Below are 18,526 nucleotides of genomic sequence, written 5' to 3'. Positions count from 1 at the left end.
ACCTATGCACACACACACACACACACAAATAGCATACGTCCATGCATCGCACACATACACCTGCTCTGCCTCGCTGGCAGGTGACAGATCGGCTGGCGAAAGGCAAGGAGATTCTCCCGATAAGACTGTTAATGAGTAACCCTGCTGTTTCAGGTTGTTTGCTGCTCAGTGGCTGGAAAATTGGAGCAATAACATGCAAACACGGAGGTAATGGCTGTGGTGCCAGGGAGGGCAGGCGGACCGCAGGGAGATGCAGGTCTCCAACAACAACATGAGTGCTTTTTAAAAGCAGTATCTGTGTTCGACGCGGCAAAAAAATACCGCTTTGCACGAAGACAGTGATATTGAAATAGATTATTTGAGCTGCAGGCATCCGAATGTGGCCACAGCACAAGAGATGCATTGAAAAGCCAAGAAACCACATGGTCATCTGCGGTGAGACGAGGCTGTGTTGGTTTCCTGGAAATAACTTTTTTCACTGATAAAACACAGCGATAGTCTGAACCATGAGATATTTTTATAGCAATAGTGTGACTTGTAAGGTTACTAGCTCATTTGCTTCATGTCAAGTGAAATACAACTATGTCATCGATGATCATTTTGGAGTTTTTTTAGACACAAATTTTGCACTTTCGCAAAGCCAGACGGGTGATTTGTATAATAGCTTGTAGGAAAAAAAAGGATTTCTTGCACTCATTGTCAAGATATTTATAGAATTAGTGCGCCAAACAAACATTCCAGTCCATTCAGACAATATAAACTCTTCTCAGATTATTCGAAAAAAAAAACAAAACTACGTTGTGTAGGATTCTCTCTTTCTAAACGTGCTTGGAGTTTCAGACAGCTGAAACTGTGATCCTTGCGCAGGGAGTTAATTTTTAAGTCATTTCCTCATCGCGACCATGTGATGAAACCGGCGATTAAGTCATAAAACATTTTTCACGTCCCTGAGGAGTTGGATCTGCTTCTGCGGCAGAAGCCGATTAAAACGAGAGATGAAAGAAGGTGCGATCGCCGCTCGTTAGGAAGAAGAAATGCAGCCTGCATTCTTCAGGGAAAAGAATTATGCGGCCATCCCTCCTGATGAATAGCGAGCACAGAACCTGGAAGTGGGCCAGAGCGCTCACAGTTCATCTCACTAATGCACCCAGCTGAGCTCCTCCGTCGACTACATACTGGACACTCCCTTTTACCTTGGCATGCAGTACAATAACTGCCAAATTGTGAATGCAGTACTCGACTAACCTGTTGTGTTCCAAACCAAATACGCAGAGGTGTCAAACCTTTCCCCCTTTTTTCCTCACTCGCGTAATAATTTCTGTAGAAACCAGCCAACTCGGGGCAAAGATCGAGGGGAGGGCCATGAGATGTGATTAATGAAGTGTTTGTTTTGGGAAATGGGATAATATCTCAGTGCAAACAGCTGATAGGTACTTACATGCATATTTCATCAAGGAGGTGATGCTTTAGTCATTATGAGAGCTGATGAGTGAGGTATTGTTAAGACTGTGATGGCTTTAGTGGGGTGAGATAAGTCGTTAACGTGGGCATGGGGGGGGGCATTTTGCATGTCTTTCATTATCTGGCTCGGTTATTGTCTCCTCTTAAAGCCTCTTTTATTTCATTGACTGAGACCGTTGACCGATCACGTTTTCCTCTGGTTACAGTAAACTCAATCCTCCGCCTGTGACAGCTCGTTCAGGGATGTGGGATGGGATGTGGATCTGCACACAAGAACGAGCGAGCGGAGGAAAGATGATTCTGGGGGTGTAATTTGATTATGCCATGGCAACAAAGGCATTGGCACCAGCTGATCAGCCAGGGGCACAAGTCAAACCAGCTTCACTTTGAAATCAGGATGGGAGGGGAGGAGAAAGAGGTGGAGGAGGAGGAGGAGGAGGAGGAGGAGGCGTGCTTCTACTCTGTGTCAGGGGAACATCGTGGAACACTTAAGACCAAACAGTCTGGAACAGAGGCCGACATGTGATTTGGCCTCCGTTGACGTGCGTTTTAACACGACTTCTCGTATCACAAGCGCTGATTTGCTTGTTTACATCGTGTAAGTCAGTGTGTTTGTTAGACACACGAGCACCGGATCCTTTGCATATCAACACCAAATAGGGAGCGGAGCGACGACGCCCCCCTGCGGATGTGTCGCCGCCCATTGTTTTCCAAGAAATCTCCGCGTCTTCCAGTTCAGAAGGCAGAGTGAGCACATGTTCATCGAAGCGGCATGACATGCTGTTTATTCCTGCGCGTACATCTATGAACACTTATTTACGGTAACATAAGATGCTGTTGCACAACGTGGGGAAGCAGTGCTGCCTAGTCTGCCTCGCCACAACCAGCCAAAGGTCACCATCCTTGTGGTCCCACTGAGTATGGGTACTGTATCTCCCCCACAACGTTGAGTAGTAAGGGTTGTAGGATTGCATGAAATGTCAAAGGCAAGCTAGAAGTAGGGGTGCAACTCAATTTATGTCATAAAATGTAATTGTGCAATGTTTTCTTTTTTTTCACGTTTTCGCATAAATAACCAAGCAAATTCGGTTTTTATTTCCTATCTTCAACTCTGATTTCTATCATTTGATGTCGTATCAATCAAAATTATACTGGCCAATGTGATCAATATGTCAACTGGTAACTGGGGGGGATGGTGTGAAGAGAGAGAAAGAGGTCAGGGGGAGGAAAAATGTTTGTAAAGTGGAGACGTCTGCAAGAAAGAGAAGGAATGTATGACTTTACAGCGAGGGTTAGGGAGTAAGAAAAAAGGGATTGAAGCATTGGAGGAGGAGGAGGACGAGAGCATTTTGAAGGGGGCGTCTGAGAGTGGGAGTGGAGATGGTAATTCGAGCCCGGTGTTTACCATGTCCCCAGAAACATATGAGTTCCTGGGACAATGTGTTCGGGAACACATGCTGAGATCAAGACCCAGACTAACTCATTCACTTCGGTCGGTGGATCCGGTTTAAAGAGCGAGCCCCCTAAAATGTAAACACAGGAAATTCGAAAGTAATTTTAATTGTTTCGAAATCCACGAGATGTAAACAAGGTGTGGAGGATGATCTGGTATTTTGATGTTTTACACGATCATATTGCTCATAAATCCATCTGAATTTAAGTTCTTTTCTTTAAAGTTGGCATTATACTTCATATCAAAATTAACCATTATTTCAAAAGTTGCTGTTGCTTTCTATTTTTTCTCGATATATGTTTCTCAAGACATTTATTGGTTTACTCTTATTCCCATACTTTATACGTTATGAAAATTTTAAAACAGGCTCCCGAGACAGCCTTGAAGCTGCACTGATCACTTTCTCTTTTACGATAACAGTGGATCCATTGATTATTGATTCTACGGCTCCCCTCAGCTCTACAGAGCATTTTAGCGTCTTTCAGCGACATTGTTTCGGGGTTAAGGTCGACAACAGTTTTGGTTCACCGCCTCCGCTCTCATCGTTCTGTGCCCAAGCAGGCAGCTGCTGCAGCAAAGGACCCGAGTATTTGCCTCAGGGGCTGGTGGAGACCAAAGTCGAGGGAGAAGGAATGAATTTAAAATAATTTACAAGGTTTCTGCCTCATACAGACCCCTCTCTCTTCGATGGCAGTGAGCTAGCATGACCATCGAATGCAACTTAAGGTTTAGGGTCCGGACACTTTAACGCGACAGGAGGACGTCCATCCACTCACCCTGTGATCATGGGACAACCCAACCTACCTCCCGAGCAACAGCAGCCCCATGTCACCTTACAAACTTTATAAGGTGATCATGTGCCGGTATTGTGTTTACGAGTAGTCGTGCTGTCATGAAGTGCATAAAACATGACGATGCTGGAACACAGTCAACTTTGCTTTAGTGCCTTACCACCAGACTAAAGGGCAGCTTCTTTCCTTCTTTCCCATAAAGAAGTTTTTGGGTCATGACCGATCCGACACGGATAAGTCGGAATCTCACCCGTGGTCACAGCCAATGGTCTGATGGATTTGTTTGCGTATGAGTTTCATATACAGGTATTAAAGACTCTTTCATAACCACTTAAAAGTTCCTTGTAGCAGTTCAAGTTGTGTAATCCCATCATCTACGCAAATTTACATAGATGCTATTTTGTTATGCAGTCCAGATGTGAACTACATTGAGGCAGACTCTCCATACAGGACATGACTATTAAAAATAACCAGCAAGTAAAAGCAAACTGGATTAAAGGTCACAGAATCTGATGTCAGCAGCCAGGGCTGTTGTTGTTGTTGTTACTGTGTGCCTGTGGATTTAATTCTGTGTTATATTCATTGCCATGTTGTTACCAGTCTATTATCAATCATTGAAAAGGATGATGACTATCACTGTTAGGGCAGTTGTTTTTATCTGCGACTCTTTATCATGCTGTTGTCACTTTTGGTTTGCTTACTTGTAAAATGCACTCACATGTTCTCTAACAAAAATGTTTGGCTATTACTTTGCTATAAATAAAACACCTAGTGAATAAATGGGTAGAACATAATCATGTTCCTGATTTCTGATCTCCCTGTGTATGTGTCCGTGTCTCAAACCTCGAGGCCAGCCTCAACTTGTCTGTCTCTTGTCATATCGCACGTTTTTTCTTTTTTTTTTATGTTGCACAGAGTAACGCCTCCCAAAAGCAGCGCAGCTGACACACTTAATGTTCTCATCCGGCTCTTTGTTTACCCAGATCTCTCTAATATCATTGTTGACTATCAGAATCATTATTCCCAGGGGAACGCCGGCAGGGTCACACTGGGACAAAGGACTTCAGATTGCCACTTTATCTAAGTTTTCTTTTCCAAAACACAAGGCTTAAAAAAAGACTATGTACATAATGAAGCTGATAAGATGTCAACAAAAACTCTAACAAGGCGACTTTCTTCTATGAATTCCTTGCATCTCATTCCTCATTATTCCAAAATGCCAGCAGACAGCCTTTAAGAATAACAAGGGATTTGATCTGTACAGTAATCCTGATCAGCTGAGCCAGCAGCACAGGGTATGTTTGTGGTCTTGATCCCCTGCAACAAGCCCAGAGAAACAATACTTCCTCTTTCACAGTCAGGATGAGTGAGAATGACTTGTGCAGATAAAAACTCAGATGTTGGTGTTTTTCTCATGAGGCAGCACATAGAGTATCCTCTTTTTCACCAGTGTGAGTGTGTGTGTGTGTGTGTGTGTGAGTGTGTGTGTGTGTGTGTCTCATATTCGTTTCCCTCCTCGGTCGAGCCCCTCCCCGACTGTCAGCAGTACGTGGTTGAGGCTGTTTTTATGGAAGTCTGGCTGAATCCAGTTCACGCTGCCTCGAGAAATGACCTCCTCATCTTACTCTCTCCCCTCGCGCTCTCCCTCCTCCACCTATAGTAGCTCGCAGAACCCCTCACTCCTCTTTCTCCTCTTGTTGTTTACCTCTCTTCTTCTGTCCTGCGCTTTTTCCTTTGTTTCGTGTTCTTCTGTCTTCCTCTTCTTCTTCTCCTCATTTTCTACCCTCCGTGGTTTCCCGTTCTGTCTCACATCTTCTCCTTCGCTCCTGTTCACCGTCTTTGTCTTTCGTTACAAAGATTTGAACTCGCTTGATGGTTTTTCTAAAGAAGGAAAGAGAGGAATAAACACATAGAGATGGAAAATAAGAAGAGTAGAAAGCATTTTTTCTATGGGAGAATACACTGTCAACAAATACCAGGTCTTCACAGTAACTTCTCACAGTTAACTACTGTAATGATGCTTTTGCAATGCATGATGGGTAATTATTTGGAATAAAACAAGTAAAACCTGCAATTAGAATACAGCCCCATACAGTAATTGAGCAATAAAATATTGTTGTCTTACAACAAGGAACAGATGCTAATATGCCAAAAGGCTAGAAACATGCTTAGAGGCTAACAGCAGGCTAATAGGCCTACAAGTGGTTCACCAAGGTACACATGCTAACACCAGGCTAGTGTTTTTCTGACTTCGGTGTGTTTGTGTGCGGCGAGTCGAAATGTGGGAGCAACACCGCAGCCGAAAAAAGCAGTTTTGCATTTTATCGCTCAGAGCGTTTGAACGACAGTTCGACAGCTGTTGCTAGCATCTGAGTGACAAACATATTTCACAAATGTGCACGTTACCATCCACCCAATGTTAACTTTTGTGCGCCATTTTTCAGCGTCATATTACACTTTTCCCGACTTTCCGAGATGTTGCTCCGACTTCAGCGGGTGTTCACGTGACTTTTCCCAGTCCCAAATATGTTTTTTCACAAATACTCTGACACCAAATTAACGCACTAGAATGACAGACATACAACCCTTCAAGTGGTCCAACAAGGTACAATGCTAACAACAGGCTAACAGTCTAATTTCATGCTAACGTGACAACAAGTGTTCCAACATGGTAAATAAGCTAACCACAGGCTAAGAGGCTAACAGGCCTACAAGCAATATGGGTGGGTCAACATAAAAACACAGTACGTGGCTGCAATATTACTACACATTTACAGTAATTCTGTGTATTTACAATAACGACAGATGCTTATTTCAGCATCATAATGCCATGTTACATCAAAATACTGTATTTTCACTCTAAAATTGTGTCCAGGTTGCTGTAGAAACACAATGCATCACTGATTTTCATCTATATTACTGTTCAATAAATACAGTTTACTACTGTGGATTTACTGCAATTATTTTATTTTGTGAAAAAAGGCCTTATTGCTGTAGATCTATGCCACCTGTACCTGTAGAAAGAGCAGGGGCACAAGCATTGATGTTCATTCTGTCCTTATTTATCCGGAGTCAAGATCACATTTTGAGCTTCTTATGCCCTCTAATGGTTCGCTCAGCGGACGGACTTAAAGTAAAAGCTCTGGAAGCTCTTTGACATTTTTCCTTTATAGACTGAGGTTATGTGGGACTGTTGGCATGTTGGCAGTTGTATGTTTTTTGTGTTTGCTCTTGTGCGCCAAGCATGTGTGTGTATGATCGATCGCTCTTGTGTAGGTGTGGAATCTGACACCTCTCGTCTGTGTGGACCTTTCCCACGATGATGCTTCCCATCTGTCTGTGACACATACAGCCCACACTTATAGTGTGTTCCAGTGTCTGTTTTTCTTTTTCTTTTTTTTTTTAAATGTCGTCACAATTTTACGTCCTTTTTTGAAGTCCTTTTCCGGTGCTTTTCCAGTATGACATAGTTATATGTCATAAAACATACTTTAATTTATAAAGCGTGTTTCCAATAACGGAAAAAATGGGGTTCAACATGCTATATATATTGAAATATTTTCACGCTTTTACATTGAGAACATGCTGCTGCTGAGCCTTCCAGTGGCTTGCAGCAGCCAGATGCTGCGCTGATCAGCTCCCAGATGTGTGACTGTGCGTACCTGAGTCAGAGTGACACGGAAAATGAAAGGTTAAGGACCATGTTTGCATGCCCGAATGCCTGTTTTGAATGCTAATACATCCGCATTTACATGTTTTAATTGCTTGCCGGGTTCGACGGCTGAATGATTGATTGCTTGCCAGAGGTGATCTAAAACAAAACGACGGTCACTCCCTGGATGTTTGTGGATGTAGCACGGTTTGAGATATGACATGACGCAGAGATTAATGACAATAAGAATCTGTTGCCACTGATTAAATCTGAAATAGAAAGATTTATTTTATTGATTGAGTGTAACCTTGGTGGCTACCAAAACCTGAGTTACTCAGAAGGGTCACCTGATCGCGCAGCTGCAGATTGTGATGTTAAGGATGATGAATCTGTGAGGGTGTGCGGTCGATCTTCTACCTCAAGGACGTCACTTTCTTGCAGGCTGGTTGTACTTATCAAATATTTATGCTGCGTGTGAGAGCAGCCCGGACTATAAATAGTCTCGGCTAAACATAAAACCATTATTTGTTCCGCTGACATCTCACACAGCCTCACCCACAAACCCCCCACAGATATAAATTCATACACAGTTTCACTGCGTGCGCGTTGCATTCTGATCATGGATTGATATTCCGCATGAGAACCCGCAAGGCTGCAGGCTGTTTCTGTGCCACATCTTGTCCGTGGAGATTTAGAAACGAGAAAAAAACTGTGACGGAAAGCTTTCGTCAAACTGTGGGACCTGCAGGAACGGAGTCATTAGTCTAAAAGCTGGATTTAGTTTGTTCAGTCGAAAGCTGCTGTAGGATAAAAAAACGTTAAAAGACGAAGCACATGAATAGGGTGAAAAGAGCTTCTCTTCTCCTCGTGCATCTTCGAGTAATGCTCAGCCGGATCATGTGCCCCTCTGATCAAGAACAACAAACTCAGAAGACCTGAGCTGATTTAACCTGAACGTCATAAAAATACAAATTAAAACAACAGAACAATTTAAGAAAAATTCATTCTTGAATTATTGGACCAGTTAAAATTCAGGTAGCACAGTCCAGCTCATCATTTTGAGGGTGCAGAGATTGTAAGTGAATAAAGCTGAAAATTCAGTGACACGATTCCTCTTGTGCTCAAACAAGCAAGAAATCTGTAATTTTGTTCAAGGTAGCGGTGCGAAAAACTGAAAAAGACTCAACGTTCCTACATAACCTTGAACATTTACGACTGACAGCACTGGTGGTTGCTTAACAAAAAAAAACAACAACTCCCATGACCCAACGCCACTCAGATCCTTTGTTTTGATTGAGGGACCCCTAGTGGCAGAAATCACATACTGTGCCTTTGATATCTAAAAACATTTTTGACCCATAAGATACAAAGCAAAATCTGAAAAATACAAAATAATGGTAAAATTCAACACCCATTAAATGAGTTTCCTAACAAAATAAGAGATTTGATTGGAGAGTGAGAGTCAGAAACGGTCCTACACACTTGGGGACAATTTGACCGAATCCAAAGTTTGGTTTGACCCGAACGGACTTCAAAAAAAGAGGCAGGAGCCGCTGTGGCAGCGTCACAACGCATGAAGACATGCATCCACCTAACGGTTGGGTACAAACTACATTTTTCTCCTGTGATACAATCAGATTTACTAATAGGTCCGCAGATTTATCACCGCATCATCCTTTTAAATCGTTGTCATTACTCTGCAGGGAACAGCTATAGAGCAGGAAATTTGGCCCACAGCCACAGGCATGCAGAGCACTACCTCCAAAAAAGTGCTTTGACAGCTGCTGAGTTGATTTAGACACCACTGACTGGAGCAAAACGTGACGTCTGGTGCGCAGCAGATGTGATGTTGTCATGTGCACGCAAGTCCTACTTCCTCCTTCGGTGAGTGATCCCTGCTCTGCTGCATGTACTCACCCAGAGACAGTCACTTTCACGGCACTTTACTGGAAATCAGTGCTCCTTCCTCAAAGAAATGTTGTGTTACATAATACATTATATAGACCTTGATAAATCACCTTAACTCAATTTAAATGTCAATATAATTTGCTGTGTTTGACTCTGGCTACACAAAATAACTGTTATTAATCTATGAATGTCAAACTGTTGTGCATGTTTATGTTTAATGAGACAGATTAAACTGTTAGTGGCATTTACCAATAATGTTAAAACAAAGTCTTATTGCATGTGCATTTGTTGTTTCATTTGGACAACAGTAAGTACTATGCTGAAACATCACAATAATAAAGGGATGTTTAGAGCCATATCTCATTGAAACAGTTCCTTGAGGACAGGCCTGCAAAATTAATAAGCCAATTAGGAACAATTAGGATTTTTAGACGAGCTTGTGAACTTGTCGGAGCGCTCCTTTAATTACTCTACTTGTGATTTCATTTGATGATTTCTGCCATGATTTATGGCCACATTTACTTAATTAAATCAAAGCATGGCAGTTTCATACATCCTCTTTAAGTCAGCCCTCAGATTTATATAAGCGCGCCATCTGCCGGCAGCAGTGCGTCATTGCGCCCCCGCCGCATTAAACTGTACTGACGTCCCTCCGCCGGCAGGGGGCAGTGCAACATAACTCCAACAATGTGCGACGCTAATTGGAAAAAGGAGGCACTTTGGCAGCTAACGGTGAGATAGCATTTAATTTAGTTTTACACAGTTAAGCGTCATGAATAAAGTCATCAAAACGGGTGAGGTTTTAACAGCTTTGTATCTCATTTGAGTCGCCGGTCGGCAGTTAAACGGGCTTTGTAGAGTTTATATTAGCCTGGCGCTGCTAATTAACTCATTAAAGCGGTTAAGCTAGTTAAACGTAGTGAATGAGCTCGTTAAAGAATTGAAGCTTTGTTCCTCGGCTCCATTTTATATCTTCAAACACTCTGTCACATTTCCAGAATGATGACATAAGCTTTGAACACAATTAGAGAGCGTTTCCCCCTTCAGGCTTCAGTTACTCAGCGAAGGCAACTCGGGTTTTATCAGTTAGCTAGCAGGTGCTAAAAGCTAGAAACTGCTCACCTGTATGTGGAAAAATGAGGAAGTTGGCCGTTTTTCAAAATAAAGCAGGGGTATTGATAGAAAACTGTGAAGCACAGCCTACTTTGTAGAAAAATGTGGGACTACACCAGTGTAAAATATCTTCAGTTTAATGTAAACCTATGGTAAAGAGACATATAAAGTAAAAAAAACAAAAAAAACAACATACAGGTTTAAAGTATTATTAAATTCAGAATTACTCCTCAAGGTTGCACTCTTCTTTTCAATGTTTTTTCAGTAATTCTACACTAATTTTAGTATTTCATATTAGTGTTTAGACTTTCACGAAGGCAAATGTTTGACCTCAACACCTTTAATGACCTTAAATAGAATCCACCTCAGCGTTTTGCTTATTATGTACACACAGCTTATAATGTAGTTCTCAATTGTAGTCCCCCATCATAATGCATAGAAAGGTTAACAAATATACATATCACACAAACTGAGGCTACATCGATACCAATTGGAAATGTATATCCTTTAAGTATATACTAAGACTGCAACAAAAAATGATCTGTCACTTTATTCTTTTCTACTCGTGTTTTCTCATATTAAACACCACAAAAATGCAAAAAATGACCATCACAGTTTCCCAGAAACCCCCTGGTGACATCTTCAAATATCTTGTTTTGTCTGACCAGCAGCCCAGAACCCAAATATGTTCAATTCACAATGTTATAAAAATAGAAAAGAAGCAAACTCTCATGTTTTAAGGATCTAAAAAAACAAAAACGAGAATGTTTGAGAAAGTTGTTCTGTTTGTTCTTCTTACATTAACTTGAAATCCACTGGATGAAAAAAGCCTAAAGTGTGTGTTTCTCTCTGTCCTCACTCAAATACATATCTAACCTGATTTTTAGATCAAACCGAGCAGCGAAGGAATGTTCTGGAAAGCTCGTCCTCCTGCTGAGATATGTACTTCACCCTTGAGGCCAGAAATAAAAGAGAAATATGAGGAATGTGTCGTCACCTGCAGCTACTGTATCTGCTGCTAAAGCCCGCTGTCAGGCGACTACAGACAGGTGAGAGCAGGTGTGTTTGTGAATGAGAATGGAAAAGGTTCTCATGTGAATCCATCGCCATCACACAATCTTTGACCTCTTGGGTGTTTCTCCTTTTTAACAGAGGAAGTAGAAAGAAGAAAAAAAAAGAAGTGGAGTGTGGAGGAAAGCAAAAGTAAGTGTCTTTTTCTCCACTGTTTTCATCCGCAGAGGTGTCTTTTCACCGCTTGAGTACAAATTTCATGACTTTTATAGATTTGAATAAAACATCAAATTAAGATACACTTCCCATAGAAAACGCTGCAGTGGCCGGATGGTATTTTTGTCCACGTTTCGTGTGTGACAAAGCGTCCTCGGAGCGCTCGCCACAGGCAAACCTATTCTCAGACTCAGTGACTTGCACTCTTATCGGTTATTTCTTTCTCCGTTCTGTCAAATAAATCTTTGTTTGTCGCGCGTTTTTGTGTGGACAAACATAGCATGTGAAACCTTGCACACATCCTGCACTCTGTGTTCACATGCTCCCCCAACAGATCCTTAAAAAGTCTTAATTTCTGTTTTCGAATGTTCAGGTCTAAAAAAAGGAGCTTTCGTTTAAGAAAGGCAGACATTAAATTTAATCTGTGGCAGACGAAATGAGCATATTGTTCTGCCTTTTTAGTTTTTAATTTTATATCTCTGAACAGTGACAATTTTCACTGCTTTATTTGGATTTTAAATGGTTTAGATCCTGCTAAATAGGCGGCTGCAAGTCTTGTGTTAGCTGCACATTTTCACTCCAGCTGAGGAAGAAAGATAAGAAAGCCTTCGGTGTCATTTTTTTTGTCACAGGGATTGAATTACCTGTACATGGTATTAAAGACATCCTGAAAATAACTAAACCTATACTCAAGGTGTTAAGATATATACGCAGAAGCCTCGCACAGCATGTATAGCACGTACTCCCTCACAGATTTTGCTTGAGTATTCACTGTGACCAACACACAACCCCCCATCAACACACACACACACACACACCACACACAAGCCTCCTCTCCATCCACCAACCCCCTGTCTCCCTCGGGACACCCACGAAAGTCTGGCGAGGGGTCTCCAGTGCCAAAAAGCAGGAAGTCACAGCTGTGCTCATCCCTCTTTCAAGCATGTGTGCGAGCGAGTATGTGTGTGTCCCTATTTGCATCTGTGTGTAGATTTGGGTCAGTGTGTGTGTTAGTGTCTGCATGTCTGTGTTTGTGTCTCAGTCAGTTTATCTGGCCGGTCTGACTCTCCTTTCTGTTCCCTTCTCCTTCGCTGCAGAAGTTTTCCAGTGCTGTTAAATGAAAGCCTGGCTTATACAGGCTAATAAACACTCTGTGTGCTCGAGCTGCGTGTCGTTGTGGCTAATAGTGTAAGACTGGCTGCACTGGAGTGCTCTCGTGGAAACGCACACACACACACACACACACCCACCCACACACCCTCTGTCAACTTTCTGCTTTTTTTTTATTGTTTCTGTCAGCTCCTCTTGCTCTATTATTTCCTCACTTTCTCTTTCTTGTCGCTCTTTGCGTATCTGTTTGTTTTTCTCTTTCTATACAGTATGCGGCCCAAAATATGTGGACACCAGTGCGCACATAATTTATGTCCTTTGGGTTCACGGCTTGAAACAATCAGGCAATGGCCCCAAAATTAATCTGCAGCCCTTTTTATAATCACTCAATCATTACGTTAAGACAAAGAAAGCCAAATATGTATTAATCCTGCATCAGCAGGTTCTTTTACTTTTGCAGGGTCCAGGTTTTCCGATTTTTCCACTGCTACCCGGGGATAAGGATGGAACCCGAAAAATAGATCCTGATGGGCATGCTGAGTAGCACAGTGAAAGTGATGTTCACAGAGAACCAATTTATGAGGGAATGGTGTCATATTTCTTCTTCTTCTAAATGCTGTGCAGTCAGTATCTACTTCAGAAAGAATGGTTTCCGAATAGTTGTCTTTTTGTTGCATGTTAAAAATCATAAGGCAAATCAAATCGTGGATTTGGAGAATCATGACAACTCATTTTTTATTTGAATTTCTTCGGGTTTTCTGCGTTTTTTTTGTTTGTTTTTTACACTTTATACGATTCAAACTTTTCACTGCCCCCGTGCACAGAGCGAGGTCCTTTAAGAAATGGTTTTCTTGGTTTAGTGTGTAAGAACACGACTGCCCTGCACAAGCCCTGACCTCAGCCCCATCAAACACCTTTCACATGCATTTAAACACTGACCTCACTAATGCTGTGCTTGGCTTAATGGGAGCAAATCCCTTCTGTCAGGTTCCAAAATCTTCTCTGAGCATCATAGCGGCAGATTAATGCTCATAGCTCTGGAATGAGATGTTCTACAATCACATATGGATGTCCTCATGCTTTTGGACTTGTACAGTAGTGATTCCTTCTCCCTGTTCCTTGTCGTGTTTCTTTCTCCGACTCTTTGTTCTCGGCGAGTCGCTGCAGCTCCTTGTGAAGCCAGCTCTTAGCTGTAAATCTCAGGCCTTTGGTTTAATAGGTGCAGTGTGCCTCTGTAACACCGGCTGCCTTTGTTTTGGTTACAGATAAAATCAGTGAAGGAAAACACGACAGCAGAGCGAGAAGGAGAAAGAGGGAGAGGCTATAAGAGACCAAGGAGTCCCTGTGGTGCAGGAAGAAGTAGACAAATCCAAAGAGCGAGAAGGGCAGCTCTTCCCTCTTCCTTTCTTTTATTTTTTGTCTTCCTTGAAGAAGATACACAGAGCGAATGAGAAGGCAGGAGGGAGAGGAAATGATAGCTGCTAAAAGAGTGATGATTTGACGAAACACGGACCCAGAGCGGACTTAACTGCTTCCTAACTCTCGAGATCGCATCGAGGTTTGAGCCCTTCCTCCTGCCAAACTCTGCATCATGTGTGTCCTCTCCTCCCCTTAATGCTCACTTTCTTTGATCTGCTGTTACCTTACGTGTGTGTGGTGTGTGTGCACGTGTGGACGTATGGACTTGATCACGGCGCCTGTTGCTGATGTAATTCTTTGGGTATGTTGACAAGTTGACAGGCAAGACGCTTCACTGACACCGAGCCTCACTCCATGCAGGAGGAGAGAGATAGACAGATACAGAGAGAGAGAGAGAGAGAGAGAGAGAGATGAGGGGGAGTAAGGGGGGAGGGTGAGAGAGAGAGAAAGAGATAGTGAGAGAGGGGGAGGTGAGAGAAAAGGAGGAGGAGAGATGAAGGGGGAAAAAAAATGACTTCACGGCCACGGCTGGACTGCCCCCTTTTTTCCCCTCAGCCTCTCTCTCTCTCTGTCTCTCAACTTTTTTTCCTCCTCCCTCCTCCTCCTCCTCCTCCTCCTCCTCTGTGTGTTTTTTTAAATGATTTGGGGAGAAGAGGGGAACAAGCATTTGGTGCTTGGCTGACAGTGCAGGCAGGAGCGTCACATAGGCAAACAGGAGCCTGAGGGGCAGCACACTGGGACTGAAGAGGCTCGGAGTGTTTTTTGGATCTGATGCACAGGCTGAAAGATTGACAAACACAGACATAAGGGGGGAAGGGCAAATAGATTTGTACAGACTCTCAACCATTTTCATTTTTCACATAGTTACACACGCAGACTGTGCAAAAAAGCAAGGAGAAAGACAGATATCCTGAGTTATTTTTGTAGAAAAGACAGGCAGGCAGATACCTTGGGAGCAAGTCAAAACATTTTTTTCCAGACGGGACCGGAGTTTTCTTTCACTGGAGAGGGAAAAAGGCGGATGGACGGAGGCACGTTTTGAATGAAAAGACAAGAATCCACATCTTATTTCAGCAATGCTATTGAGGAACTCTGCACTGAACTGTTGCTGTGTGTCATCCTGGATGCTGACGCAGGCATAGGACACATTTATCTTCACTGAATTCCTCTTGAGAAGAGGATCCACATTTTCTCTTCTTTTTTTTTCCTACAAAGTCCTTCAGCGCAGGTGTTGTGCTGACTGTCACTATGTTTCTACAAAGGTACTCCTTAACACCATCATGGACTACTTGCCTTTTTGTCCTGTGCATCCTGGATGTATGGACCACAGCCTGGCCCGCTGCCCAACAGTCCCAACCCAAGCCGCAGTCTCGCCGGTCCAGGCAGATGTCACCCGTATCCTCCTCCTCGTCAGCAGGCAACCTGTCAGAGAGTGCCGAGAGTAAAGTGGAGCGCCTTGGCCAGGCGTTTAAGAGAAATGTCCGCGAGCTCCGTGAGAAAAGCTCCTGCCTGGACCTGGTCTTCCTGGTGGACGAGTCGTCCAGCGTGGGGGCCAACAACTTCCTGAGTGAGCTGAGGTTCGTACGCAAGATGCTGTCTGACTTCCCCGTGGCGCCGGAGGACACGCGGGTGGCGTTGGTCACCTTCTCATCCAAGACCCACGTAGTGACAAGGGTGGACCACATCTCAGCGCCCAAGTCCCACCAGCACAAGTGTTCCCTGTTCAACCAGGAGATCCCGGCCATTAACTACAGAGGAGGGGGCACCTACACGAAAGGAGCCTTCCAGAGGGCAGCGGTGAGTCACACCGAATGATAAAGCAAACACTAGGCATGTGTGTCTCGCATCCTGAGCTCGCCTTTCGGAAACCTTTGCTACATGTGTGTCTGCACAGTGTCTGTACGTGTGTGTCAGTTCGTCTGCCGCCTGCTGTGTGTGCAGGGAGCGATTGTGCCTCAGTAAGCTTGATGTTAATGAGGCCCTGCGTGGCCTTGCTGCTGCTGCTCCTGCTTCCCTCTAAATTACACCCCAGAAGATAGCGAGGGGAAGCCACTTGTCGGCTAATTGTTCAGGAGTTTCCAGTGATAAAAATACCATTAGGAGACACACAGATGCATGCACTTAGCAACCTGTGCACACACAAAAATGTACCGTCTGCATAAAATACACTGGGAATTAGGTGTGGATAAGTGGAACAAATTGGAAGACACATAGGTCAAGTTAAGAATTTGTAGTTGGTCTGTTCAGTGTTGGTCGGTGTGACTCAGACGAAGCTTTCTGGGTGTTACTGATAAGGTTTTGTCCAATACTCCCTCTAACTAACTTCATTATTCCTGACAGTTTTGGCTCTTAGATAGAAGCATTACAGGTCGTCAGGCTGAACTTGTTGTGGAGGATGTCAGGGGTTACACGGGGTCAAAAAGTTAGCTTGTTTATGGTGTGTTGATTTGAGCTGCCTGACACCCAGCCACACACACACACACACACACAAATACTCAAACATACACATGCGCCGAGGACATATGGCACAGTTCACCCGTCAAGTCCAAACAGCCCAGCTGTGAAAGCTGTGTTGGTGGTATAGGGGCTGATCCTGTGTAACCACACACCTCCACACCATGCCTCAGATCTGCCTCCAGTTTGGAGCTTTGCGAGGCACTGAGCGTTATTTTAAGTACACACAGGACAAGATTCAGGTGCTCTTGGGGTCTGCAAACGTGCTAAGCCAGGCATACATGGCACAGTTTTATAAATTTTTGTTGTTCCAACCATTAAAACATCTGCGATGTGAAGCCAAAGCTCATACTGTTTGATCAGGGGCACCAACAAACTAACAAGCTAGCAAGCTACGAGGCAAGTGAAGATCACTGGCGGAGGAGGAAACATCCAAGAGGGCAATTGGTGTTGCCACAGCTCGCCTGCCTCTAGGGGCTCTCTTTGCCACCTCACACAGGAACAGTGAGAAAAAAAGGCACTGACAGTTGGCAATTGACTCGTGGCTATCCTTCAACTGTACGAGGTCCTGACTATTGGTGAAATGTCAGAAATTAACACAAATGTCTGTAGCAGTTGACCAGTCATCCAAACGACGTCTGACATAGCTGAAATTTGGTCCAATTCTAAGATGAGTTGCACATAATCGGGTCAGAAACAAGCTCAAACCGTACAGTGTATCTTAATCTTACCTGATTGCTTTTTGTGATTTTGTAGTTTCCTGATACAAAATAGATGTCATGACAGGGTGCACTGAAGTCAGGAAACCTCTCTGACATCGGTACAGACGTGATGAAACAGCTGATTGTTGACTATGGCAGCATCCACTCACAGCATCCCTGTTATAACAATAATATATTCAGAAACCTGTCTGACTTTGATGCCATAGCAGGACCTTTCCAGGAATGCTCTGTGGATCATAAAAAAACATCACGTCAGCTTAGTTTAACAGACAGAAGGGGTAGGTGAGCCGAGTTTTGGCAGGTTTACCCTTCAATCCATCCCAGTTTAAAGCTAATAGCCTTGGACCGTATCCTTGGGCTTAGCTCTGAAAGCTTGGCCCTCAGGACAGGTTTTCAGCCCGCCCTACTCAGTTAAGTGCTGATAAGGAGCCCACTGGCTGCGTCCCAGCTGCTAAAGACCACAACAATACCTAGAAAAAGCTTTCTGGGGGAACTTTAGTGCCTTATCGTTATTCACAAACACTCTGAATGTTTTGGGTGATTTATCAAGTGATGTAGTAGTCGAAATCAGCCAAAGAAGTAAGAAAAGCAGGGTGTACTGCTGCTCAGGTTTGTTGATTCAAAGTCTGATTGGAATATTCTGTTATTCACTTATCATAGCCATCAAACACTCCTGTATTTCTTTCCAGTATGGCATTTGCATGGTGAGAGTCCGATTCAAGCCATGTATGAGTAATGGGGGAACTACGTGCCGACTACAAAAAGCTGAGATTTTTTGGAAAGATAGATGAGCCTAGCAGATACGGACCGAGGCGCAGCAGATCAACCGGTGCTCCACAAACCACCTCGCACCTGACAGATTCGGCCTGACGTTTACTGCGTCTTCACATCATCGAGGAAGTGAAGCTATAAAGAAACAAAGGAAACCAGGCCGTCTGTGATTTATCGTCTGATCTCTGGGTTAATTTATCATCCTGCCGAATCTGACTGGAAAGAGAAAAAAAGAAACATCTCTTTCCATTAGCCGCATAAAAGATGGGTCTGCAAACGCTAATCTACAAGGCGCATATCCGCCTGTCATCGTGTACCGAGTGAGCAGTCGTGATACTGTATCAGTGTGTGTCGAACTGGGAATTTTGCGGTGTGTGTGTGTCTGTGTGTGTGTGTGTGTATGCCTGCAGTGTAATTTTGTGCTTTCGCCCATACACGTGCCTTC

The 18,526-nt window shown here is 43.5% G+C and overlaps 1 protein-coding gene and 1 long non-coding RNA gene across 3 annotated transcripts in view; both read left to right on the top strand.

The window, feature by feature from the left end:
* The first annotated feature begins 11,527 nt into the window (after positions 1-11,527).
* On the top strand, positions 11,528-14,398 carry LOC115589243 (uncharacterized). Its single transcript, XR_003985500.1, has 2 exons — positions 11,528-11,581; positions 13,981-14,398. It is a non-coding gene; the product is annotated as an uncharacterized LOC115589243 (long non-coding RNA).
* A 480-nt stretch (positions 14,399-14,878) lies between these two features.
* Positions 14,879-18,526, top strand: part of svep1 (sushi, von Willebrand factor type A, EGF and pentraxin domain containing 1) — a 91,000-nt gene continuing 87,352 nt past the window's right edge. For both annotated transcript variants that reach the window (XM_030430052.1, XM_030430051.1), the window contains exon 1: positions 14,879-15,931. In XM_030430052.1, the coding sequence (XP_030285912.1) occupies positions 15,383-15,931 (549 nt within the window). In that variant the 5' untranslated portion in view covers positions 14,879-15,382. The remainder of the gene's footprint in view (positions 15,932-18,526) is intronic.

Source organism: Sparus aurata, chromosome 10 (genome assembly GCF_900880675.1).
Source record: "Sparus aurata chromosome 10, fSpaAur1.1, whole genome shotgun sequence".
Lineage (NCBI taxonomy): Eukaryota > Metazoa > Chordata > Actinopteri > Spariformes > Sparidae > Sparus > Sparus aurata.
Note: the sequence above shows the minus strand (reverse complement) of the source record. Positions and strands in the feature narration are given on the sequence as shown.